The sequence below is a fragment of the Ochotona curzoniae genome, unplaced genomic scaffold (assembly GCF_017591425.1).
Source record: "Ochotona curzoniae isolate NIBS_2020 unplaced genomic scaffold, NIBS_Ocur_1.0 contig_1014, whole genome shotgun sequence".
Lineage (NCBI taxonomy): Eukaryota > Metazoa > Chordata > Mammalia > Lagomorpha > Ochotonidae > Ochotona > Ochotona curzoniae.
The window spans coordinates 37,519,752-37,545,287 of NW_024464920.1; the positions used below are offsets into that span (position 1 = coordinate 37,519,752).

Sequence of the window (25,536 nt, forward strand, 5' to 3'; positions counted from 1 at the left end):
GAGGGCTCAGCATGATAGCCTAGTAGCTAAATTCTAACCTTGCACTTTCTGGGATCACATATGGATACTGGTGCGTATCCCAGCTATTCCACTTCCCTTCCAGCTCCTTGCTTGTAGCCTGGAAAGACATTAGAGCACAGCCCAAAGCCTTGGGACCCTGGACTTGCATAGGAGCTCAGCTCCAGCCATTGCAGGGCTATTTGGGGGAAGTGAACCAGAGGTTGGAAGATCTTTCTCTCTCTCCCTCCTCTCTGTAAATCTGACCTTCCAAATTACAAAAATATATATTTAAAAAGAAAATAAAAAGATTTATTTCTTTGAAAGACAGAATGAGATTGTCCATCCATTTATTTACTCCCCAAATAGCTGCCAGTTCTGAGCCTGACTGAAACCAGGATCTGGAAACGCCGTCTGGGACTGCAGCATGGGTGGCAGGGAACCAAGCCCTTGGGTCATCATTAGCTACCTTCCAGGCACAGCAGCTGGGAGCTGGATCTGAAACAGCAGCTAGACTTAAATCTAAACTCCAATGTGGAATGCTGGCTGTGTCAGAATACTGGGCCCTCAGTTACCATCTTGAAATCTCTGTAATTCTGTGATAGTAATTGGCAGAATTCTCTGAGCTCATTGTCCTAATCACATTAATTACCAACGTCTGTAGTATGATTTTATGTTAGAATAATGCTCAAATTATCTGTGGGAAAAGATTGATTTCTTAAAATTCCAATTCTTTACAGGGTGATACTTAAACACACACCCCCCCACACACACACCCCAGTATTTGAAGGACTGATGTTACAGTGTAGTGCCTTCTGCAGTGCCACCTTTGAAAACACTATGGAGGGCCCGGTGCGATGGCATAGTGGTTAAAGTCCTCGTCTTGCATACCTGGGATCCCATATGGGCACTGGTCCTAATCCCGGCAGCCCTGCTTCCCATCCAGCTCTCTGCTTGTGGTCTGGAAAGGCAGTTGAGGACAGCCCGAATCCTTGGGACCCTGCACCCATGTGGGAGGCCTGGAAGAACTCCAGGCTCCTGGCTTGGGATTGGCTCAGCTCCAGCTATTGCGGCCACTTGGGGAGTGAATCATTGGACGGAAGATCTTCCTCTCTGTCTCTCCTCCTCTCTGTATATCCACCTTTCAATAAAAATAAATAAATCTTTAAAAAAAAATCCTGACATTTCAAATGATTCAGTCTCGGGAGAGAAATGCCTGTTTTTTTTTTGTTTGTTTTTTTTTGTTTTTTTTTTTCATTGGAAAGGCGGATATACAGAGAGGAGAGACAGAGAGGAAGATCTTCCATCCGATGATTCACTCCCCAAGTGAGCGCAACGGGCCGATACTATGCCGATCCGAAGCCAGGAGCCTCTTCCGGGTCTCCCATGCGGGTGCAGGTTCCCAAAGCTTTGGGCAGTCCTCGACTGCTTTCCCAGGCCACAAGCAGGGAGCTGGAAGGGAAGCGGGGCTGCCGGGATTAGAACCGGCGCCCATATGGGATCCCGGGGGTGCAAGGCGAGGACCTTTAACCACTTGCGCCACCGCGCCGGGCTAAATGCCTGTTTTAATGTTGTGCTTAACTGTTCCCCATTATTGCAGATGTATTTGTTGTCCAAGATTTATGTTATAGTTAAGCTTGTATTTGTAGGTTGGCCAGGTCTGTGCACAGTCTACTTCATTCTGGGTTTTGGATTCCAGTGTGTACATCCTGTATAATTTCTAGGCACCAGTTTTATCCATCAGATAATGATCCAAATAATAGTTAATGTAGTCACAGCCTCCTCTCCATGTGGTGATCTTAACAGAATAATGAAGGACTCTGCCATCTCTATTGATAAAGGATCTGAGTTTACTTGATCCAACAGAAAACCTTTCTTGCAGATCTCTCTTCAGTGAACTTGCCTGCAGACCAGTGTTTATGAATAAAGAGGAAGTATGCGGGAACTTGTTGGTTATGAATCAAGTAGTGTTTATGACTGCTTTTTTTTTTTTAAGTTAGACTATCATAATGTGCTGATTGCTGTTTATTTTAGATTTATAGCTTATATTACGAACTTGAGGAACTGGAATCTCCATAGTTCTTTCTAGGCTGACTTTTGCACCATTCATTTATTTCAGTTTTCGGGTACTCACTAGTGTACCATATACCCGTTAAGCTTTATAGAGAAACTTCAATTTAACTTCCCTCACATGTTCCCCAAATCATCTTGTCCCTTTATCTGTACTGAAGTCTGAGGGAATGCTTGCATCCCAAGCAGTGGCTTAACACTCTGCACCATGGTGTCTGCCTCTAACTCAATTATTTCTTTGGAGCCAGCGCCACGGAATGTCAGGCTAGGCCTCTGCATGTTGTGCTGGCATCCCATATGAGCATCAGTTTGAGTTTGACTGCTCCATTTTCAGTCCAGTTCCCTGTCCAGGGCCTGGGAAAGCAGTGGAAGATGGGCCAAGTACTTGGACTCCTGAACTCATCTGGAATACCTGGAAGAAGTTCCTGGCTCCTGGCCATGGACTGGCTCAACTCTGGCTATAGTGGGCATTTAGGAGAGTGAACCAATGGATAGAAGATCTCTCTCTGTCTCTTCTCTGTCTCTCTAACTCGGCCTTTCAAAAAAAAAAGTTTTAAAGATTTAATTTTTTTTTTTTAATTGGAAAGGCAGATATACAGAGGAAGAGACAGAGGAAAATCTTCTATCTGTTGATTCACTCCCCAAATGGCCTCAACAGCCGGAGCTAAGCCAATCCAAAGCCAGGTGCCAGGAGCTTCTTTCAGTTCTCCCACACGGGTGCTGTGTCTTACTGCTTTGGGCCATTCTCGACTGCTTTCTCAGACATCAAGCAGGAAGCTGGATGGGAAGTGGGCCACCAAGATTAGAATCAGCACCTGAATGGGATCCTGGCCTGTGCAAGGACTTTAGCTGTGAGGCTACTGCGCCAAGCCCCAAGTAAATTTTGTTTTGTTTTGTTTTGCTGATCTTTACATAGTGGATTAGGGCTTAAAGCATCAAGGGCTACAGGAAAGTGGGTAAGATCTTTGTTTCCAAATTCTCTTTTTCCGTCCTATATCTGGTGGAAAGGGAGAGACAAAAGGAGAAGCCAGACCCAGCCTCCCAACCATCCCACAGTCCCCAATGTGGGCCATACTCTGAGGGTCCTGCTCAAGTGGTTTTGTTAGTTCAGTTGTTCTGAATTGCTGCCAATCTCGCCATTTCAAGCATGATGAAATTGCTTCAGAATCCACTGGCTGCCATAGTCCACCTCAGCATTTCCACTTGCTGAGATTATCATTGCCAACACATGGCTGGGTAGTTGAGCAATTTGTTCTGTCCTCTGTTGCGGTACCAAGAGTCCTCTGCAGGCTCCAATGTACTACCGTTTGCTCCACGTGGACTTGGATGTGCTGCCCACTGCTGTGTCTGAGCCTTTGAGGAGGCTCAGCTTTGATACACACACTCCACGGTCAGATCATGGAACCTGCAATTTCCTTCATGGTTGGAGTTCTGAGTCCAGCAGTTCAGTTGGGAGGATTCCCAAAGAAACTTCATCTAAGGTGATCCCAGACCTGATTCTTGTGTGTGCTTGCCATTACAGGGTCCGGCACAGTCCATCACCCCATCAGTCTGCACATGCTGATGGTTGCAATTGCTGGGTCAGTTCTGCCTTCAGCCTTGTCTTCTACACAAACCAATGAGTGTTGGAGCCCATTCCAATCCTGTGCACCACACAGTCGGCCACATAAAGCGGTGGGAGCTGCAGCCTAGTTGGGGTGACTCCTGATAACCCTCACCAGGCCCATCCCCTGCCTGCCCTGGTTCCCATGCTCGCCAGTATGTAGAGCAGACTGGTCCAGTCCATCCTCCATCCCATCCAGCTCTCATACATGTCAACAGCATTGAAGCCTGGTTCAACCCAACAAGCCCCACTCTCCAGCCCGCACATGTGCCAGCAGGTGCCGCTCTTTGTCTAGCTGTGCCAGTCCTGGTTCTCATGCTCACCAGTCAGAGTGTCAACCCAAGGTACCCACTGTATCCCTACTGGGCCCACCACCACTCCTGGATCTTGTGCTCTCCAGGTGGTACTGCAGTTTAGCTCGGCAGTTTTCCCTCCTTTTCCCTCTGTGCTAGGCCCTAAGTAAAATTAAAAAAAAAAATGTAGAAAGTCTGTGCATTCACATTTTCAGCTCAAGTCTCGATGAATAGAATGTTACTGGTTTAGGGTAATGGGAAGTGACAGGGCAAAGAATAGCCCTGGCATTTATAGACATTTTTTATGCAAGAGGTTATAAATTGTCTCCTCCAACTCTTTGGATTGTTTGGAGACTGAATGGCATGCCTTTTCTCCTGTAAGTCTGCTGGTAATGGACTAAGAAACCTTCCTTCCCTCCCCAAACAAAACAAAACAAAACAAAACAAAATGCAGATAAATAAGTTCTGCTTGGTTGGTTCTGATTGGTCACTAGCTTGGTTTTCAGTCTTGTGACTGACTAGTTGTGTGTTTTTTTTGTTTTGGGTTTTTTTTTTTTTTCTTTTTTTCTGTCAGTTTTCCTTTCCTCCCAAGAGAAATAGTGTTTGGGTCATTTCAGTGGGTAAAAGATAGGATTTGGCCTGGCACAGAAGAAACTTGGAAAGAATGACAGATGGAAGGAGAGAATAAAGGTGGGAAGGCAGCTTAGTTAATATTATGCCAAAGGGTGTTAGTTTTGATAAAGAACTGAGTCTGGGCTTAGAACTTTAAAGTTACCTGATGTAGCTAAGCTGAATGGATTGAATTTTCAAGCATTTGCAACGCTTGGGAAAGTGACATTTGATACTTTAGGAAGTTATAGGAAATCCATCTAGGTAGGTTTTTTTTTAAAAGAAGCCAAAGCCAGAAATTCTCTTTTCTCCCTTCCCAAGAGTGGGCGAGGCATGTGTTACTGACTCTGCTGATCTTAGTACATCTTCCTGATTTTCCCAGGTTTTTCCTAGATTTGTGATTTTCATCAGTTTTCTTTTGTAATGATTATGGTCTGTGTTGTTTATTGTCGTAATATTAGAAAATTGAAAGCGAGGTAGATGTTCCACTGCTGATCATCTGCTTGGGATGGTAGGTGGAATATTCTTTGGTAGTTGTACTGAGACTTTTGTTTTTAATTTTTGTTTTGTCATTGATTGGCAATGAACCACTTTAGATTGAAAGAGATGAAAGACGTGCCTTGGTTTTGAGGAGCTTCTCACTGGCAAGTGTTGAGATACCAAAGAGGAAGTTGAGACTGAAGCAGTTCCAAGCAGAGCGGGCGGCACCAGGGTTTCCCAGAATACAGATTTCATTGTGGCTGCTGATGGCAGGCGAGTTACAATGCGTTTTGTCAGATCTGCTTCATCTCTCTGAGGGCCCAAGTACTTAGAACATCTAGAACATCTTCCTCTGCCTCCCCAGAAACATTAGCAAGAAGCTGAATCAGAGGTAGAACAGCTAAGACCCAAACCCTGTAATGGGATGCTTGTGTTGCAGCTGGTGACAGCCTACTGCGACATCAGCCGGCCCCTGCATTTGGGATTCTATCTACAAGGACTCAAGTAACAGTTTCTAGGCTATGTATAAATTTTAATTCTTTGTTCCTTTTTCTCATGGAATGCGTTGGGACCCAAGAGAAGTACAGATAGTGAAAACTAAACTCAATGTAGACCTCAAGGATCAAGAGGTTTTGGGGGAAATTTGCCTCTAATTCATGCCAGATTGTCAGTTTTTCCCAAAATGTTGTTTATACTTTCAAAAGTGTATTTTAACTTGGATTGAAAGAAGATTTAAAAAAATTATTTATATATACTGATCCCAGGCTTAGGATACTTTAATAACGTTTTCTGGAGGTGGGATGTATATTTAAATAGAAACTGTACTTTGAATAGTGAATTTTGATCTTTTTCTAGGTTAGTGCTGTGCAGTAGGCTCTATAATGTTAGCCAGAGTGGGGAAGCAGTTGTGACAGTAAACAGCCCATGTTCTATGGAGTTCTGCACTGCTAAGCTGTCATGTTCAGTAGGTTAGGTGTATTACAGTGCGTGTTTTACTTATATTTCCAGGTTAGCGTGCTTTTATTGGCATGTTACTCCGTTAAAGAGCACATGTATGTATGTGTGTGTGTTTACATGGTAGATACAGGTAGCAGTGAATAGCTATTACAAGGGTGAATTTCACGAAAAGCTGAAACTTCAGTATTTCTTATACATTTCTTAGAGCATTTTAAAGCTGAACAAAAATTGAATCACTCATTTTCTTTCTAATTTGTAAAACTTTGCAAATACGTAGTGGACCATTTCAGTGAAAGAAACAATGTGTATTCCTGTATGCCGTTTCCTTCTCTTGCTCCTTCCATTTAAATAAAAACATACACTGTTTCCCATCTGCCAATGGAGCAAACCTTGTGGGAATGGTGAAGAAGCTGTTTAAAGAAAAAATAGGGAAAATTCTCTGAACTCCGTTTATCCCTTCGTCTGGTTTTTAATTTGTCCCGCTGAGGAACAGAACTTGTCTTTTGTCTGTGACACAAATACATCTTCACTTCCCTCCCCTTTCCACTTTCCTCCCCACCTGCTCTTCTCACTCTCTTCTATTATGGCTCCAATCAATGATGTCATTATGTATGCCATTCAACTGCTGTCGAACCACTTGGCTACAGGAATTTGGAAGAGCAAAAAGACAGAATGGAATTTTTTTCCTACTAATCAAGGCTCTTGGAAATGCATTCTAATTTTAACTAGACAAACCTGGAGTCGGGTTTTTTCTTTGCTCAGCTTCTGCTTTTACTCTTCCACTATTCCTTAATCACAAATATACTTTACCTAGCCATATATCAATTAAATTTTCAACACAAAATGCTAAAGGGAAACATTTTTTATTTCTATTTAAAGATTTATTTATTTCTACTGCAAAGTCAGATATACAGAGAGGAGGAGAGACAGAGAGGAAGATCTTCTGTCCAATGATTCACCCCCTAAGCAGCCGCAACGGCCAGAGCTGAGCCAATCCCAAGCCAGGAGTCTGGAGCTTCTTCCTGGCCTCCCACGCGGGTGCAGGGTCCCAAAGCCTTGGGCCATCCTCGACTGCTTTCCCAGGCCACAGGCAGGGAGCTGGATAGGAAGTGGGGCTGCCAGGATTAGAACCGGCACCCATATGGGATCCTGGGCGTGCAAGACAATAACCTCTATGCTATTGTGCCAGGCCCCGGGAAACATTTTTTGGATGGTAGGAAACAAGATAACATTTTAGATGTTTTGTCTGCATGCATGCGTGTCTGTTTATTATATGAAACCAGAACTTTGAGAAGTTTCTGACTTCCATAAAAGGTACATGACTTTGAGACCACTGAGTTTTAATTTTGTCTATGATTTCATTTATGAATTTGAACCTGAAAGACAACAGGTTCAAAAACTTGTTTTCTCAACTTCCCACTCATGTCAGCATTTTCTTCTAACGTGTTAGAACTGATTACTTCTATTTTATAAAGCAAGTTTTATGCTTCCCTGTTGTCGCCCTGTAGTCTTTGCCCAGACTAAGCACAGTGTGGGAAGGGAAAGAAATGCTGAAATCTGTTCAGTGTGCTTTACTTTAAATGTTGAAGTACTTTAGAAAGCTTGAGAAACAACTTGCAAGCATGAGAATCCCATATGGTGCCAGTCTGTGTCCCACTTCACACAGTCTGTGCTCCACTTCACATTCGACTCCCTGCTTGTGGCCTGGGAAAGCATGAGAGAAGTGGAATTTTAAGATAGATTTGTTTTCATACATGAAAACAGTTTATTTGTGGGAAAACTATACATGGATTTTGATTTTTTTTTTTTTCCCCTAAAATAAACCTTTTCTTTGAAAGGCGTAGAGACAGCAAAAGAAAAACAGCTATCCCATCTGCTAGTTCACTTCCTGAATACCCACAACAGACAGGGCCGGGTCAGGCCCACTCTAGGAGAGGGAAGTTAGTCCAGGTCTCCCACAGTGGTAGCAGGGATCCAAGTGTTAGAGCAATCCCCTGCTGCTTCCAAGGGCATGAGCAGGAAGCTGTGCCTTCCTACTGGGTCAGAATTGGAAGAACCAGGACTGAAGCAGGGTAGGCGGATATGGGCATCCAGGATAACAACTGCTGCATTGAGTGCACGTGTGTTTTGTTAGGAAGATCAGAGAACCTCATGCTGTAATAGCTGTAGTAGCTTGGTACTCTCAGATCTATTTCTATACCATGGTGTGGTATTTCAGGTCTCTCTGCCTGTGGCACTGGCATCCCAAATGAGCTATAGTTGCAGTCCTGGCTGCCCCACTTTAGGTTCACTCCCTGCTAATGTGCCTGAGAAAGCAGCAAAAGATGACCCAAGTCCAAAGGCACCCGCATGGGAAGCCCAAATGAATCTTCTGGCTACTAGCTTTTGGCTAGCCCTACTTCAGCCTATGTAGACGTTTAGAAAAGAACCGGTTGACACAAGTTAACTCTACCTTCCCAATTAAGATAGATAAAGACAGATATATAGAGAGAAGGAGAAACACAAAAATTTTTTTCTACTGGTTCACTCCCCAAGTGGCTGCACGGCGGAGCTAAGCTGATCTGAAACCAGAAGCCAGAGACTTCCTCCCAGTGTACTACGTCTGTGATGTCCCAAGGGTTTGGGCCTTTTACTGCTGCTTCTCCAGCCAATAAGCAGGGAGCTGGAAGGGAAATAAAACAGCTGGGACACAAACTGGCACATGCAAGGCTAGAATTTAACCACTAGTCTATCGCGTTGGGCCCAAAATAATTTTTTTAAGCGAGGATGGGGGACCCGGCATGGTAGCCTAGTGGCTAAAGTCCTCACCTTGCGCACACTGGGATCTCATGTGGGCACCAGTTCTAATTCCCACAGCCTTGCGTGGCATCCAGCTCCCTACTTATGGCATGGGAAAGCAGTCAAGGACGACAGCCCAAGGCTTGGATACCCTATACCTGCATGGGAGACCTGGGAGAGGCTCCTGGCTCCTGGCTTTGGATCAGCTAACTAACCTGCAGGTGTTGCGGTCACTTGAGGAGTGAATCGTAAGAAGGAAGATCTTCCTTTCTGTCTCTCCTCCTTTCTGTATATTTAACTTTCCAATAAAAATAAATCTTAAAAAATATGTATCCATATAGTTACTTAAATATTACATGAGTGATAACTTTTTAAACATGTGTTGAAATAAAATGTAATAGTTATACAATGGTTCCTTTTCTTTTTTTTTTAAGATTTATGTATTTTTATTGCAAAGTCAGATGCACAGAGAGGAGGAGAGACAGAGGAAAATCTTCCATCTGATGACTTACTCCCCAAGTGACCACAACGACTGGAGCTAAACCAATTTGAATTCAGGAGCCAGGATCATCTTCAGGGTCTCCCACCTGGGTGCAGAGTCCCAAAGCTTTGGGCCATCCTCAACTGCTTTTTCATGCCACAAGCAAGGAGCTGGATGGGAAGCGGGGCTGCTGAGATTAGAACCAAGCCTATATGGGTCCTGGCACATTAAAGGTGAGGACTTTAGCTGCTAGGCCCCCGTACTGGGCCCTGTTTTTTTTTTTTTTATAAGATTTATTTCTTTTCATTGGAAAGGCAGATGTACAGAGAGAAGGAGAGAGTGAGAAAAGATCTTCCATCCACTGATTCGCTCCCGAAGTGGCTTCAGTGGGTAGAGCTGAACTGATCTAAAGACAGGAACCCGTAGCCTCTCCTGCTTCTCCCACGCTAGTGCAGGGTCCCAAAGTTTTGGGCCATCCTTTGCTGTTTTCCCAGGCCACAGGCAGGGAGCTAGATGTGAAGTGGAGCATCCAGGACATGAACTTGTACCCATATAGTATCCCAGTACCTGCTAGGAGAAGACTTAGCCACTAGGTTGTCTTGCGGAGGCAGAACTTGAGACTTGGGCCATCTTTTGCTACTTTCCCAGACACAGTAAGCAGGAAGCTGAATTGGAAATGAAACAAGAGTTGAACAAGTGCCCATATGACATTGGCGGAGGTTTAACTTATAATACCATGCAATGGCCCCTTTTTCCTTTATGTTTTAATTTTGAAAAAAAACATTTATTATTGGCAAGGCAGATTTGCAGAGAAAAGGAGAGACAAAGATCTGTTTGCTGGTTCACTCCCCAGGTGGCTGTAACAGCTGGAGCTTAGCGGATCTGAAGCCAGTGGCTTTTTCCTGGTCTCCCACATGGATGCAGAGTCCCAAGGCTTTGGGCCATCGTTAACTGGTTTCCCAGGCCACAGGCAGGGAGCTGGATGGGAAGTGGAGCAGCTGGGATACAAAACAGCGCCTATATGGGATCCCAGTGTTTGCAGGGCAAAGACTTTAGCAGCTGTGCTACTGTGCCGTGCCCTTTCAGCCTTATTTTTTTATTAAATAGTTTTGGTTTTTCTAAGCTGTTGACTGTTGTTGTCAAATATAGTTGTCTGTAAGAATCACGAGGAGGACCTTTGAACAATGCAGCTACTCCACTTCTGATCCAGCTTCCTACTGATATATATTCTGAGAGTCAGCAGAGGATGGATCAAGGATTTGCGTCCCTGCCACCTATGTAGGAGTCCTGGATAGAATTCTAGACTCTGTTCTGCCCTGCTCCAGCTGTTGTTTACTTGGGGAGTAAACTAGCAGGTGAAAAATTCTCTTCTGTCATCTTTTTTATAAATAAATAAACAAGTAAATAAATGGTTCAGCTTTGTAGACCCATCGTTTTGTTTTGGTAGATTGGAGTGAGGTCAGTAATACTTATTTTTAAGTAACCGTCTGAAGTGCTCAGTTTTCTAGTATTTGATCTCAAGTTCTGAATGTTCAGGTAACTATCCTTCAATTCCTGTATATTTTCGCTAAGCCAACATTCACCTCCCCTCAAAAGTTTTAGCTTCCCTCTGCTGACTCCTTGACATTTCTGCCAAGCTCTGCATCGCTTATCCTTAAAAGCAGCAGCTTCCTGGCTTTTAAGAGAGGGAGGTGGGGACTTTTAATAGAAACTTGGTTTCCGGGGGTCTCAAGTGTGAAGCCTTCATTTCCTCCACCTGCCTTGTTTTGTCCTACAATGAGCTAGAGCAAGACCGAGACGACCTCCTCTGGGGCTGAAGAGGAGTGGGGGTTGGGAAGAGTTTGATTTGGACAAGAGAAAGAGTGAGCTAGTGAGTTGGAAGAATATTTGCTTCTTGGAGTTCAAACCCTGTGACGATAAGAGAGATACAGTTGCTGATAGTTTTTAATTCTGGTATAACCTTAAAATTCCTGCTGCCCTACCGGCCCTAGAAAGTTAATTCTGGCCTCACAGAGGTTGCTCAGAACAGGTACAATAGTTCTGTTAGGGAGATATATTATGTGTTGAAGTGTTTGGGAGTCGTTTTGCCCATATTTGATAAATTAGTGTTTGCTAGTCTGGTCCTTTACTTTTAATTTGCTTAGGCTCTGTGTGTTGGTTTTTGGAATCACCCTGTATTTTGAGATGTAGCTGGCACAAAATCCTAAGAATAAACAAGTTCAGATGAATTTCTGAAGCTAGGGCCAGTGAGATGGCAGCTGAGTGTTTAAGCATTGAAATGTTTTTGAGAGAAAAACCATCAATTTCTATCATTCAACCTGGGAGTATGAAATTGGAAGCTCGCTTACCCTGGAGTGTTTCATAACCTTTACCTCTAGGAAGTCAAGGCCATGTCATCATTAATCTATCCTTGCCTGAAAGCCTCCAGGCCCTGCTTTTCATCCTGTGGGATCAGTCACTGGAGAGATTCAGGAACAGGAGCATAAAACTCCCTCTTTTTTGCCTCATTACCTTATATTCCCTCAGAAAGTCAGCCTGACTTGAAAATTATTATTATCCTAGAATGCCAGTTCATTTGCAAGAAGAGAAAGGATCTATTTTTTGTAAAATATGACCATCTTGGATCTTAGCCCACTGTCAGTCTTTCTTCTCCAAGGGGAAAACTTCTGAGGGCAAAAAATTGTTATAGTACCTGAGTTCTCCACCTTTTTCCTTGTAAGGGTGTCTTTCACTAAATTCTTTAGGTTGGAATTTCCGCCTCTCACGTGCTACAAGAGGATGAAGGGCGAGTGAATTGTTGCACCAACCAGGAACAAAGCCCAGCTTGGTTGGTCTTTTGATCACCTCGGAGAATAGTGAAGATAACCTCTTTTGAATTCCAATACTCTTGCTTTGTGGTTCTTAGGAACCAATGAATTCAGATGACCTAATTTTGGCTGGATTACACTTAGGATATCTTTTATTGCTGTTTTGTGTTTGTTTGTTTCTTTTGTTTTTTAATCCCAGGGTATGCTAATAATAAAATTGAAGAAGGTAAATATTTTTTAACAACAATTCATGTCAAATTGGATTCCTTTTGGCAAAATGCATAACCCCAACAAAGGCTAGGAACAGCAGTCTTTATTGTATTTATATAAAAATGAGTAAATTTTGAAAGATGTTATCTTGAATTTGAATCTCATTCTTTCTTGTTATTTATTTTTATGAAAATTGAAGTTTCAGAGAGAAGGGGGAAGCAGATATCCCTCATCTGCTGACTTACTCCCCTGATGACTGCAACAGCCAGGTGCCAGGTGTGGGACAGAAACTTGTTCAAGACTCCAGTGTGCGTAGCAGGACCCCAAGACTTGGATCATCTGCTGCTTTTCCTAGGCTGTTAGCAAGGAGCTGAATCCGAACTAGAAAAACTGGGACACAAGAAAGCTCCCATATTGAATGCTGACATTGCAGCTGATAACTTTACTTGTTACACCACAGTGCTGAACCTTTAAATTTGAATCTTGAAGACCTAAGTTATTTTGGAAAATAGAGCTCCATTTTAGGTGCACATATTAACATGGGTACTTGACCTTAACTGCAAACTATAGTGTACTGCTGTGTGCTGCTATGTGGACATTATCAAGAGATCTTAATTTAAAATTTTTATTTTTAACCTGGCATCTCCTTCTAAAGACATTGAGTTTATTTTTATTTTTTTGAATTTGCTTATTTGGGCCTGATGTGGTAGCCTACACACACCAGGATTCCCTATGGACACTGGTTCTAATCCCAGTGGTCTTGCTTCCCATCCAGCTCCCTGCTTGTGGCCTGGGAAAGCAGCCAAAACCTTGGGACCCTGCACCGGTATGGGAGACCTGGAAGAGGGTTCAGGTTCCTGGCTTTGGATCAGTACAGTTCTGGCTGTTGCAGAGACCTGGGAGACCTGGAAGAAGCACCTGAGTCCTGGCTCTTGGCTTCAATTTCAATAAGCTTAGTTACGGCCACTTGGAAAGTAAACCAGTGGGTGGAAGATTTTCTCTGTCTCTCCTTCTCTCTATATATCTGCTTTTCCAATAAAAAATAATTAAAAAGAAAAAAAGATTCATTTATTTGGCAGGAAGAATAACAGAAAGGCAAAATCTACTCGCTAATTCACTGTCCAGGTAACTGTAATAGCCAGAGCTGGGTCAAGCCCAAGCCAGGAGCTTCGTCTGTTCTTCATGTGGGTAGCAGGATCCCAAGTACTTGGACCATCTGCCTTGTCAGTGCATTAAGGGAACTAGATCTGAAGTGGGGGCAGCCGGGACTCACACTGGCACCGCAGTGTAGGCTGCATGCATCACAGGTAGCAGCTTCGCCCACTGTATCACAAAGCTGATTCCTCAATAAAATCTCTTTATATTTAGAGGAGTAAGTTGCTAAAGTGTCAAGTCCCAGCTACACTGTAGGCAGCAGAAAGTGGCCCAGGTTAGGGGAGATAGCATGGTCACCAAGTGTCTGGCTCCTGGTTGTTGCCATGTAGAGAGTGAACCATCAGGTGGAAGATGATCTCTCTCTTTCTGTTGCTGTGCATTTCAAATACATAAATAAGCCAACAAATAAATAATGTTTGTAAAAAGGAGTTTGAATGGACCGAGTGCAGTAGCCTAGCGGATAAAGTCCTCTTTGCACCCGCTGGGATCCATATGAGTATTGGTTCTAATGCCAGCAGCCCTGCTTCCCATAAAGTTCCCTGCTTGGGACCTGGGAAAGCAGTCGAGGACGACCCAAGGCCTTGGAACCCTGCACCCGCATGGGAGACACAGAAGAGACTCACAGGGCTCCTGGCTTCAGATTGGCTCAGCTCCAGCCATTGCTGTCACTTGGGGAGTGAATCATTGAATGAAGGATCTTCCTCTGTCTCTCCTCCTTTCTGTATAACTGAATTTGCAATAAAAATAAAACAAATCTTTTTAAAAATGTATTTATATATACATTTATATATATTTTATATATAATTTTTATATATTATATATAATTTATATATATTATATATATAATTTTATGGCACAGTTTCATAGGCTCTGGGATTCCCCCAGCCCCTCACCAAGCCCTCCCCCATATTGAATTCTTCCTTATTGTTACAGCAGTACAGTTCATAACCAATCATGGTTCCTTCATTATGGGAATGGACCATGAGGAGAGTTCAGCATCCTATTGTCCAGATAAATTCAACAGTTTCATTGGGAGACCATCCCTGGTCTGAAAGAAGAGCTGGTAGAATATCATCCCCTCCAATGAGATGTCACTACACAACTTCAACAACAGGAAGAAACATTGAAATTAACAACATCATGAAGTTAATTAACATGGTATTGAGTGACCAATATGTTAGAAAATGCAAGTTCTTAACCACATCCTATAACTACTTCCTTGACATCTCAATTTTAGTGTATATACAACCATCTGCTATAAACCTTTTTTTTTCTCCCAAGCTAACATGTTTTTGAGTTTAACCTAAATCAGAGTGGCACAGGAACAGTGAGAAGATCAACATTGACATCCATCATATATAACAGCCGAGTACAAACTTAATATCAAAGTTTCTATGCAGTTACATCTTGTTTAGCATCAACAGTCATGAATTGATAAAGTTTTTTGGGGAGAATCTTAAGGCACAATTTAAACTTTGCAGTATATAGTGATTAAGTACGGTTTTACAGAACTTTGCATTTTATTTATTTATTTTTTTTTTTAAATAAACCTTTTTTTTTTTTTTTTAAGATTTATTTTTATTATTTTTTCATTGGAAAGGAGGATATACAGAGAGGAGAGACAGAGAGGAAGATCTTCCGTCCGATGATTCACTCCCCAAGTGAGCGCAACGGGCCGATACTATGCCGGTCCGAAGCCAGGAGCCTCTTCCGGGTCTCCCACGCGGGTGCAGGGTCCCAAAGCTTTGGGCCGTCCTTGACTGCTTTCCCGGGCCACAGGCAGGGAGCTGGAAGGGAAGCAGGGCTGCCGGGATTAGAACCGGCGCCCATATGGGATCCCGGGCGTGCAAGGCGAGGACCTTTAACCACTTGCGCCACTGCGCCGGGCCCAGAACTTTGCATTTTAACAGTTGAAGAATAGAAAAGTTTTAGGCAGGGGAGCAGGGAACTTCTCAACAACCTAGTGAGTGAGGAAGAATTTAACTCTGCATTCTACTTAGTAAAGTCCAGAAGAAGCGAATAGGGAGCCTGAACAGTAAGTACAGGCTGAGCGATTATGGGCTAGTTGGCCTTTTCCCTGGCTATTCCAGGCTTTCTGTATCAGTTTCTCTGTGTATCTGAAAAGCCAGATGGGAAGCCTGATCAGTAAGGTGCAAGCTGAGTGATTATCAACTCGCTGACCTTTATTAGTCTCTGTCTATCTTTAAAAGAAAAAAAAGGAGGAGTTTGATCATAGATCTGGTTCTTACCAACCTTTAATACCACTTCTTTTACTTTTTTATTTATTTTGTTTTAGATGATGTTTACATAGTCGATCAAGGTGGGAAGGATCTAGACTGAGAGAGGAGTGGGAATGATCATTGTTTCCAGGCTTTCTATTTCTTTTTCCCATTTCTGGGGATAATACCGCTTCTTATCTAGAAGAATGAGTGGCAGTTGTTGGTGGTGAGCATGGCAATAAAAATAATGCTATTTGTTAGATAGCTCCTGTACGGTAACTCCTGTGAACAGGAGTTTTACTATATAACTTGTGTCTTTAAGCTGCTTTGACTGTCTCAGTCTTTTTCTTTGATAATTGTAATTTGTTATTATTATTATTACCTGAAGATTTTCCAAATGTAAATGAGAAATTAGAATTTTGAAAAATTGAGTATATCCTCTAAAGGGCCTGTTTGGAACTGTTTTTATTCCCTAATAGATACATGATTCGTTGGGGTGGGGTAATTGTTTTTATCAAATATAGATCATGCTTTCTGCCTTTAAATAATTCTTTTTCATTTTATAAATGACCTTTTAAGAAGAAAAAAATGAGTATTATGTGCTGGAATTATTATCATTCGTTGACTTTGATTCCTGAAGAGTGAAAGCATGAGGATGTAAAATCTTATGGATTAGTCTATAAACATTCAGTGCCTGGGTTTGATCAGTGAGGATAGGCCTGCTTCTGGTTTTTAGGTTAAAGTTGTGTGTTTTGAGTTTATGTGTGGGCCCTTCAAAGTTAGATTTTTTTTTTCCCTGTATAGGAATACATGGGAATAAAAAATACTTGGCAGTTGAGGATTTGAAGAATTGCATGGGGGAGGGATGAAGAAAGGAGGGGTTTGAGATGCATGTGACACAGAGCGAGAGGGGTCAGTGCTGTCCGCAGATGTGCAGGCCCATTTGTGCACTTGAGCATGGCCTGGGGGAGCCTTGGCCTGATGCATGCAGGGAGAGATGCTTTTTGATCGAGGTAATTTCCCTCAGATGGGTCTTGCCATCCCATGAATCAAAACCTGTCAACAGGAGCTAAAGATGGAGCCAAGTTTATTGTGCATTTTTTTTTCATGTGATTTCGTCATGGTAGAAGGGTTAAGTGAGAAGGATTATGACTGTGCTGATTTACTGGGCCTGTTGTGCACTTTCCCTGCAGGGCCAAAAGGAAGCAGGCTCTAAGAGGGGAGCTGAGGGTGCTGGGTGAGGAGAGAAGGGCAGACTGTCAGGAGTAGGGAAACTCCTGACAGTGGCTTCTCCCCCTCTCCCCCATCCCCTGGAGCCTCTGGTGAGTTTGGAGCACATGCTCAGCCTTTGTCTCCAGGAGGTCCCAAAGATGTGATTCAGAATGGAGGTCGTAGAGATACCTCACACTGGCCTCGGTGGCAGGAGAAGCATAGCCCTCTTCTCTTTTCCTCTTCCTTGTTCTTTCCTCACTTTTGAGTCAAAAAGAAATGTAGGATCCTTTTTTTTCCCCCTCCTTAATTTGAAAGAGTTACAGAGAAAGAGAAACAGATCTTCCATCTGCTGGTTCACCCCCAAATGGCTACAGTGACCAGCACTGGGACAGGCTGAAACCAGGAGTTTCTTCTGGGTCTTCGATCTAGGTGCAGGGTCCTTAAGACTTGGGCTGTCCTCCCCTGCTTTCCCAGGCATATTAACAAGGAGCTGGATAGAAAGTAGAACTGAGTCTTGAGCAGCACTCATAGGTGCTGCCAGCATCAGATGTCAGGGGTGATGGCTTAATCTGCACTATAATACCAGCCGCAGAAAATTTAATTCAGGATCTAAACTCCCAATTCCAGGAGGTTGCAATGTAAGGAACCGGGAGAAAGACTGTCCTACATATTTCGGATGGACCTAGGTTTGTGATGAGTTTTGTGTAGTAGTGGCCTCAGAGTTTGTGCTGAACTAATGGCTGTGATTCAGAAGTAACATCTCTGATTAGAACTTGCTGAAGCACTGCTATCCTGAGTTGAATAGAACTAAGTTTGTAGTGGTAGGTGAACATGGTATGGTCCAGTTACGCCTCTGCCAGGAGGGGTGCTGCTTTTATTCTACCTGGAACTGTTGCCTACTTAGCCAGGAGACTTAATGAAATGCAAGTAAATCATCTAGAATATTCTAGGGGTTCTTATTTTCTTAGAATCTGTGGTTATATTACTCACTTTCCTCTTGGTGGTGGTAGATCAGGATGGTTTCCTCCCCTGCCCCTACCCCCTTGACTTGGATAGTGAAGTGTGGTGAGCTTGGCGGCATATGATGTTGGAGGGACAATCGTTTTACTGATCCAGTCATTTGAGTGATGCAGAGTTGCTGCAGAAATTCACAGGCATGTCTGGAGTTAAGGATCCTAAGGAATTAAATACTTCCTCCATTTTATTCTTCCAAAGAAATGCTTAAGCGAAATACCCCAGAGGATGGTAGAATTGAGAAAATGATTCTTGAGTAAAGTGTCCTGGATTTCAGTCCTTGATCTGCCATTTACTAATTATGAGACTTTGAGCAAGTTACTTAATACATCTAAGCTTCAGTTTTCATGCTTGTGAAAAGAACTTAATCATTGTACCTATATAAGAAGTAAAGCAGATAGTATTGCTGTTGCATATAAAGAAGCCCACACAGTACCAGGGACTTGGTAGATGCTCAAATGTTATTGACTAATATTATTTTCTTTATGATTAATAATCAGAACCAGAATGCTGTTTTCTTCAAATTAACTTTATTTATTTATTTAAAGACATATTTATGTATTTGGAAGGCGGAATTAGAGAGGGAGAAAGTGAAAGAGAGAGAGCATCTTCCAGTCACTGATATATTCCCCAGATGACCGTAACATCTAGGTCTGAGCTAGGCCAAAACTAGGAACGCAAGATTCTTCCAGATCATCTCCATGGGTGGCAAGAGCCCAAATACTTGGACCATCTTCTGCCTTTCCAAGTGTGTTAGCAAGGAGCTAGATTAGAAGTGGAGTAGCTGGTACTAAAACAGGCCTGGGATGCCTGCATCTCAGGCTTAACCCACTGCGCCACAACTCTGGCTGTAACTTAATGTTATATAATAGTTTGGTTTACATTGGTTACACACCCTCTGTGAATTTGCTGTTGATTTAGTGGGAAAAGAAAAACTTTGTGGCAATAATTATGATAATAATAAACTGATTTAATAGTTCATGTATAGAGTTGGTTGGTTTTTTTTTTTTTAAGATTTACTTTTTATTATTTTTTCATTGGAAAGGCAGATATACAGAGGAGAGACAGAGAGGAAGATCTTCCATCCGATGATTCACTCCCCAAGTGAGCGCAACGGCAGATGTTATGCCGATCCAAAGCCAGGAGCCTCTTCTGGGTCTCCCACATGGGTGCAGGGTCCCAAAGCTTTGGGCCGTCCTCGACTGCTTTCCCGGGCCACAGGCAGGGAGCTGGAAGGGAAGCGGGGCTGCCAGGATTAGAACTGGTGCCCATATGGGATCCCGGGCATGCAAGGCGAGGACCTTAACCACTGCACCACCGCGCCGGGCCCAAGTTGGTTGTTTTTAAAGATTTATTTATTTTTATTGGAAAGTCAGATATACATAGAGGAGGAGAGACAGAGAGGAAGATCCTCCGTCCGATTATTCACTCCCCAAGTGGCCGCAACAGCCAGAGCTGAGTCGATCCGAAGCCAGGAACCTCTTCCGGGTCTCCCACGTGGGTGCAGGGTGGGTGCCAACGAATTGGCCATCTTTGACTGCTTTCCCAGGCCACAGGCAGGGAGCTGGATGGGTAGCAAGACTGCTGAGATTAGAACCTGCACCCATATGGGATCCTGGTGTGTACAAGTTGAGGACTTTGGCCACTAGGCTACCACACCACGCCCCATGTATCAAGTTCTTCACTTCTTCGTTGCCATCAGCCTTTGTTAGCACCCCTTCTGTTCTGGGGAAAGCAAATACAGCAAAGACAACAAGCATCTGGCAGAAAAAAATCAAGTACTAAGTTCTTGTGCCCAGCGCGATAGCTAGCGGTTTAAGTCCTCTCCTTAAATGCGCCCAGGATCCCATATGGGTGTCGGTTCTAATCCCGGCATCCCCGCTTCCCATCCAGCTCTGCCTGTGGCCTGGGAAAGCAGTCGAGGATGGCCCAAAGCCTTGGTACCCTGTACCCGCATGGGAGATCTGGAAGAAGCTCCTGGCTCCAGATTGGCTCAGTTCCAGCCATTGCGGCCTCTTGGGCAGTGAGTCATCTTTCTCTCTGTCGCTCTTTGTTGTATATTGACTTTCCAATAAAAATAAATAAATCTTTAAAAAAAATGTAGTGCTAAGTTCTCTTGCTTGCTGTGTTAGAAGAGCTGACCTGCTTACATTGAGCACTGGAGAAGGTGGGCTAGCTCCCTGTTTGTGATTGTGCAGTTGGCTGTTGTGATTCTAGGGACAAGGATGGTTACTTGGTTAGGATGGAAACTATAGGAATTGAAAAGTTCCTGGGCCTGGTGCGATGACTCAGTAGCCAAATCCTCCCCTTACATGTGCCAGAATCTGTTAAGGGCACCATTCATATCCCAGCTGCTCCACTTTCCTTCCAGCTCCCTGCTTGTGGCCTGGGAAAGCAGTCGAGGATGGTACAAAGCCTTGGTACCCTGCAGTCACAAGGAAGACCCAGAAAGTTATTGGCTCCTGACTTTGGATCAGCTCAGTTCTGACCATTGCAGCCACTTGGATAGTAAGCCAGTGGATGGAGAATCTTTCTCTCTGTCTCTTCGTCTCTCTGTAAATGTGCCTTTCCAATAATAATAATAAATCTTTTTTAAAAGGAAAAGAAAGAAAAAATTCTTGTGCTTATGCAGGTCTTTTGATTGTCCTTGTGGCTTGCTTTTGTGAATAAACTGTCTTCCCTTGATGAGGGAGGAGGTCTGTGTACAACATAGGATCACGTGAAATATTTGGAGGCTGAAGTCCTCATAGATATGCCAAGCTTGGTTTTTGATTGACTGATTTGTTTGTTTTGTTTTATTTTATTTGGAAGATGTGTTACAGAGAGATATGTCTGCATCCTCTGTCCACTGCACAAATGGCCACAATAGCTGGATCCAGGGCCAGGCCAGAGCCAGAAGTAGAAGCTTCATTCAGATCTCCCTTCATAGGTGCAGGGGCCCAAAGACTTGGCTTTTTTCCACTGCTTTCCCAGGCACATTAGCAGGGAGCTGGCTCCCATATGGGCTGCCAGCATTGCAGGCAGCGGTGCCATGCCACAGAGCTGGCTGCTAGTTGTGCAAGGTGTAGCACATCCTTTGAAGAGAAGAACACTTAGGGAACCTATCTGATGTCTGTTATTTACTAATTCTGGGACAGTGCTTTTTTTGGTTTGTTGGTTTGTTTTGAAAATTTATTTATCTATTTGAAAGCAGAGTCAGCAAAGAGAAGGAAAGATCGATCTTCCATCCCCTGACTCATTCCCCAAAATGTGAGAAAAGCCAGATCTGAACTAGGCTGAAGCCAGGGTCCCAAGTATTTTGTCATCTTTCATTGCTTTCAAAGGTGCATTTAGTAGGAATTTGCATCACAAGTGGAGCAGTCAAGACTTGAACTGGCACCATATTGTAAATTCCAGTCTTGCAGTTAGTGGCTTAACATGTCACACCACAGTGCCGACCCCTGTGGCAGACCTTCTGATTATTGGTTGACTAGGTATGGGAGGAAGATGGAGGAGGAGAATGTAACTTAAAATGGGACTAAATGATAGGGTTTAGGATACTCATACCTGCATTAAACCAAGTTGACAGAAGATCTTCCGTCTGATGATTCACTCCCCAAGTGACTGCAACGGCCAGTGCTGCCAGGTCTCCCATGCAGGTGCAGGGTCCCAAGGCTTTGGACTGTCCTCGACTGCTTTCCCAGGCCACAGTCGGGAAGCTAGATGGGAAGTGGAGCTGCCGGAATTAGAACTAGCGCCCATATGGGATCCCGGTGCGTTTACGGAGAACACTTTAGCTGCTAGGCCACTGTGCCGGGCCCACTAGTTCAGTCTTAAAAACAGCTATATGAGAATGGCTTGTTCCTGCTCACAGTTAGGAGGCGGCATTGAGTCTCATGGATACCTGAGAAGGAGCAGGAATTTTGTCTCTCTTAGAGACATGGCTGCAGCTGTCACACTGACTAACCTGTTAAGAAAACTAGTTGAATAGTTAAGAAAAATATTTGATTTTTCTGAGTGCTTCCAAGCAAACACATAACTTTGTTTAGTAATTCTACTCTGGGCCAGCGCAGTAGTTTAGAGGCTAAAGTCCTTTGCTAGCATGCAGCGGGACCCCATATGGGGTAACTCCACTGGTTTATTCCCCAAGTGGCTTACAATGGCCGGAGCTAAGAAAAATCCGAAGCCAGGGCGTGGAACTGATTCCTGGTCTTCCATGCGGGTGCAGAGGCCCAAGACCTTGGATCATTCTCTACTGCTTTCTTAGGCCACAGGCAGAGAGCTGAATGAGAAGTGGAGCAGCCGGGACATGAACTGACACCCACATGGGATCCTGGCGTGTGCCATGCGAGGATTTAGCACTGAGCCATCATGCCAGGCAGTATACAAGGTGAACTTATATATTGTTGCCATTAAGTTGTAAATTCACTCTCATTTACTTTGTGAATAGAGGCTACCTTTTTGTTTGTTTTGTTAAAATTATTTAGTTGAAAAGCAGAGATCTTCATCTGCTGGCTGCTAGGTTGCCCCTCAAATTTCTGGATTAACTAGGCTGAAGCCAGGATCCAGGAACTCCATCCATACCTTCCAAGTGCTTGAGCCATAATCACAACCTCCCATATTTTGAGGAAGCTGGATCTGATATAGCAGCTGGAACTCAAACCGATGCTCTGTAACCGGATGTGAGCATCCAAAAAATGGTTTAACCCACTGACTTGCAGCGCCTAGTGTATTAGCTTGTACTAATAGCTTTCTTTTTCCTCAACAGTCTGAAGATGATGAGAAGCTAAAAAAGAGGAAGGAACGATTTGGGATTGTCACAAGTTCAGCTGGAACTGGGACAACAGAAGATACAGAGGTGAATTATACCTGGAATGTTGTATAGAGCTCTTGAAGGAAAATGAGAGTGAAAAAACTGCTTTTTCCTGGTCCACTTTTCCTCCCTCCCTCCCTTCCTCCGTCCCTTCCTTCCTCCTTTCCTTCCTTCTTTCCTTCCCCTCTCTTTCTTTCTCTCCCTCTCCCTCCCTCCCTTCCTCCCTTTCTCTCTCTCTCTCTTTTTCTTTCTCTCCCCAGGTGGCTGCAACGGCTGGAGCTGAGCTGATCCAAAGTTAGCCAGGAGTTTCTTTTGGGTTTTCCATGCAGCTGCAGGGTTCCAGGCTTTGGGCTGTCCTTGAATGTTTTCCCAGGCCACAAGCAGGGAGCTGGATGGGAAACAGGGTCACCAGAATTAGAACCGGTGCCCATATGGGATCCAGGCATATGCAAGGCTTTAGCTGCTAGGCTACTGCGCCAGGTCCCCAAGTACTTCTGAAGTGCTCAAATATTGGATGTTTTACCTTTTCATTGATAACCTTAATCTGGATCAAGAATCCATACTTAATTTACTATTAGAATCTGCTAATGTAGTAGCAAAGAACATAACATTTAGAATCAAGTGGACTTAGGTTTAAAAAGTAGCTGTGTGGATCTGGCATGATAACCTAGCAACTAAAGTCCTTGCCTTGAACACATTGGGATCCCATATGGGCGCTGGTTCTAATCCTGACAGCCCCACTTCCCATCCAGCTTCCTGTTGTGGTCTGGGAAAGCAGTTGAGGACGGCCCAAAGCCTTGGGACTCTGCAACCCTGTGGGAGACCTAGAAGAGGTTCCTGGCTCCTGGCTTCGGACAGGAACAATTCTGGCCGTTGCGGCTGCTTGAAGTGTGAGTCAGTGGACAGATGATCTTCCTCTCTGTCTCTCCTTTCTGTATATCTGACTTTCCAGTTAAAGAAAAAAAAATCTTTAGGGCCTGGCATAGTAGCTAAAGTCCTCGCCTTGAATTCGCCGGGATCCATATGGGCACTGATTCTAATCCTGACAGCCCCACTTCCCATCCAGCTCCCTGCTTGTGGCCTGGGAAAGCAGTGGAGGATGGCCCAAAGCCTTGGGACCTGCACCCATGTGGGGAGACCTGGAGGATGTTCCTGGCTCCTGGCTTTGGATTGGCTCAGCACCAGCTGTTGCAGTCACTTGGGGAATGAATCATCGCACGGAGGATCTTTCTCTCTGTCTCTCCTCCTCTCTGTATATCTGATTTTGCAATAAAAATAAATCTTTAATAGAAAAATCTTTAAAAAGTATCTTTGCTACTTTGTATTACTTGCATTAGTTAGGATGTTTTCTTGAGCTTCAGTTTTGTCATCTAGAAGGTAATATGTCTTCCTTGAAGTGGCATTTTAAGAATGATGTGAATGTATGTAAATGATTTTTTGTAAAATTGAGGGTTCCTATGTAAATACTTAAAGTGAGACCTGCATTTTGTAGTTGCTGTAGTAGTGTCTGTGGGAATATATTTCTTTTGTTCCTTTAATGAAGGCCATCTCCAAGCCTTGGAATAGGACAGTAGACTCAAATTGGACTTCTTATTCCTGTCATTTTGTTATTAGGTGTTTTTTGAGATGAAAGTGTTGTTTGTTTGTTTTTTAGTTTATTTTTATTGGAAAGCCAGATTTGCAAAGAGGAAAGACGAAAACATCCCTCATCCGTTGATTCATTCCTCAAATGGTCACAAAAGCCAGAGCTAAGCTGATGTGAAACCAGGAGCCAGGAGCTTGCTGAGCCTTGCTTAATTGCGGAGCCTTGCTTAGTGTATTAAGAGCCCATTGTTGGCACTGCGATATATTGGGTAAAACTGCTGCTGGCATCCCATATGGATGCCAGTTTGAGACCTAGCTGCTCCACTTCAGTTCAACTCCTGCCCAATGTTCCTGGCAAAGCAGTAGGAGATTGCCCAAGTACATAGGCTTCTATACCTACATGGTAGACCAGAGGAAGCTCATGGCTTCGGACTGGCCCAACTGGGGAATGAACCAGTGGATGGAAGATCTCTCTTCCATACAAGTAAGTCAATCAGTCTAAACAAAGAAAAAAATCCACCATTTCCAAAGTAGCTTGTTTATGGAATGAGTGATCCTCTCTGCCTCAGGAATCTATTTTCTGCCAGTGTTCTCCCTGCCCACTTTTCTTTCCCACTAATCCATTCATCCTCTTTTTCCCACTGAGCCTTCTCAGTTCTGCCTGGATAACTGGAGAGATTGAGGATTGCAGTCTGTGGGTGCCAAGCTCAGTCTGGGCCTTGTGACGGTCCATTTGAGTTTGGATTACAGCATCCCGCGACTCAGGCCGTTGTGGTTTTGCAATCTGATTGTTTTCTTCTTCTTTACAGGCAAAGAAGAGGAAAAGAGCAGAGCGCTTCGGCATTGCTTGATAAGAGTTCTTGATGCTTTTGTTACCCAGTGGTTCCATTCTTCCTGATCACATATATATATATAACTAAATGCACAGTTATGTGCTTATGTCCTGCCTCGCTATGAGGAAGCATGTACCCAGGTACATCGTGAACTCCAACAGCAGTTTGACTTAACTGCTGTTCCAACTTTAAGATTGTTGTGTTTTTCTTTTTAATTATTTTGCTTGTTAATAAAAAAACAGAAAAGAGGAGATTGTGTTTTATTAGGTACTCCTTTAAGCTCTTGGAGCCAGATTAAGAGAGCTTCAGTGATAATATATAGGGATTTAGGCATAACTCCTTTATCCCTCAGAAAAGAAGACAGGCAGAAGGGTGGAGTCTTCCCTTATGCTTGTTCTCTCTTGAACTCACTCACATCCTTTTACCTTTTTATCCTCTGTAA

At 43.6% G+C, this 25,536-nt stretch overlaps 1 protein-coding gene across 4 annotated transcripts in view; it reads left to right on the forward strand.

Annotated features, from left to right (window-relative positions):
* LOC121159064 (SAP domain containing ribonucleoprotein) overlaps positions 1-25,342 on the forward strand; it is a 54,984-nt gene extending 29,642 nt beyond the window's left edge. For 2 of the 4 annotated variants that reach the window (XM_040984124.1, XM_040984132.1), the window contains 2 exons: positions 22,633-22,722; positions 25,071-25,342. In XM_040984124.1, coding sequence (XP_040840058.1) covers positions 22,633-22,722; positions 25,071-25,112 — 132 coding nt within the window. In that variant the 3' untranslated portion in view covers positions 25,113-25,342. Of the gene's footprint in view, positions 1-10,238; positions 10,436-22,632; positions 22,723-25,070 lie in introns of those variants that run through there. The other 2 variants (XM_040984116.1, XM_040984108.1) reach the window with 1 other exon arrangement.
* The last annotated feature ends 194 nt before the right edge of the window (positions 25,343-25,536 follow it).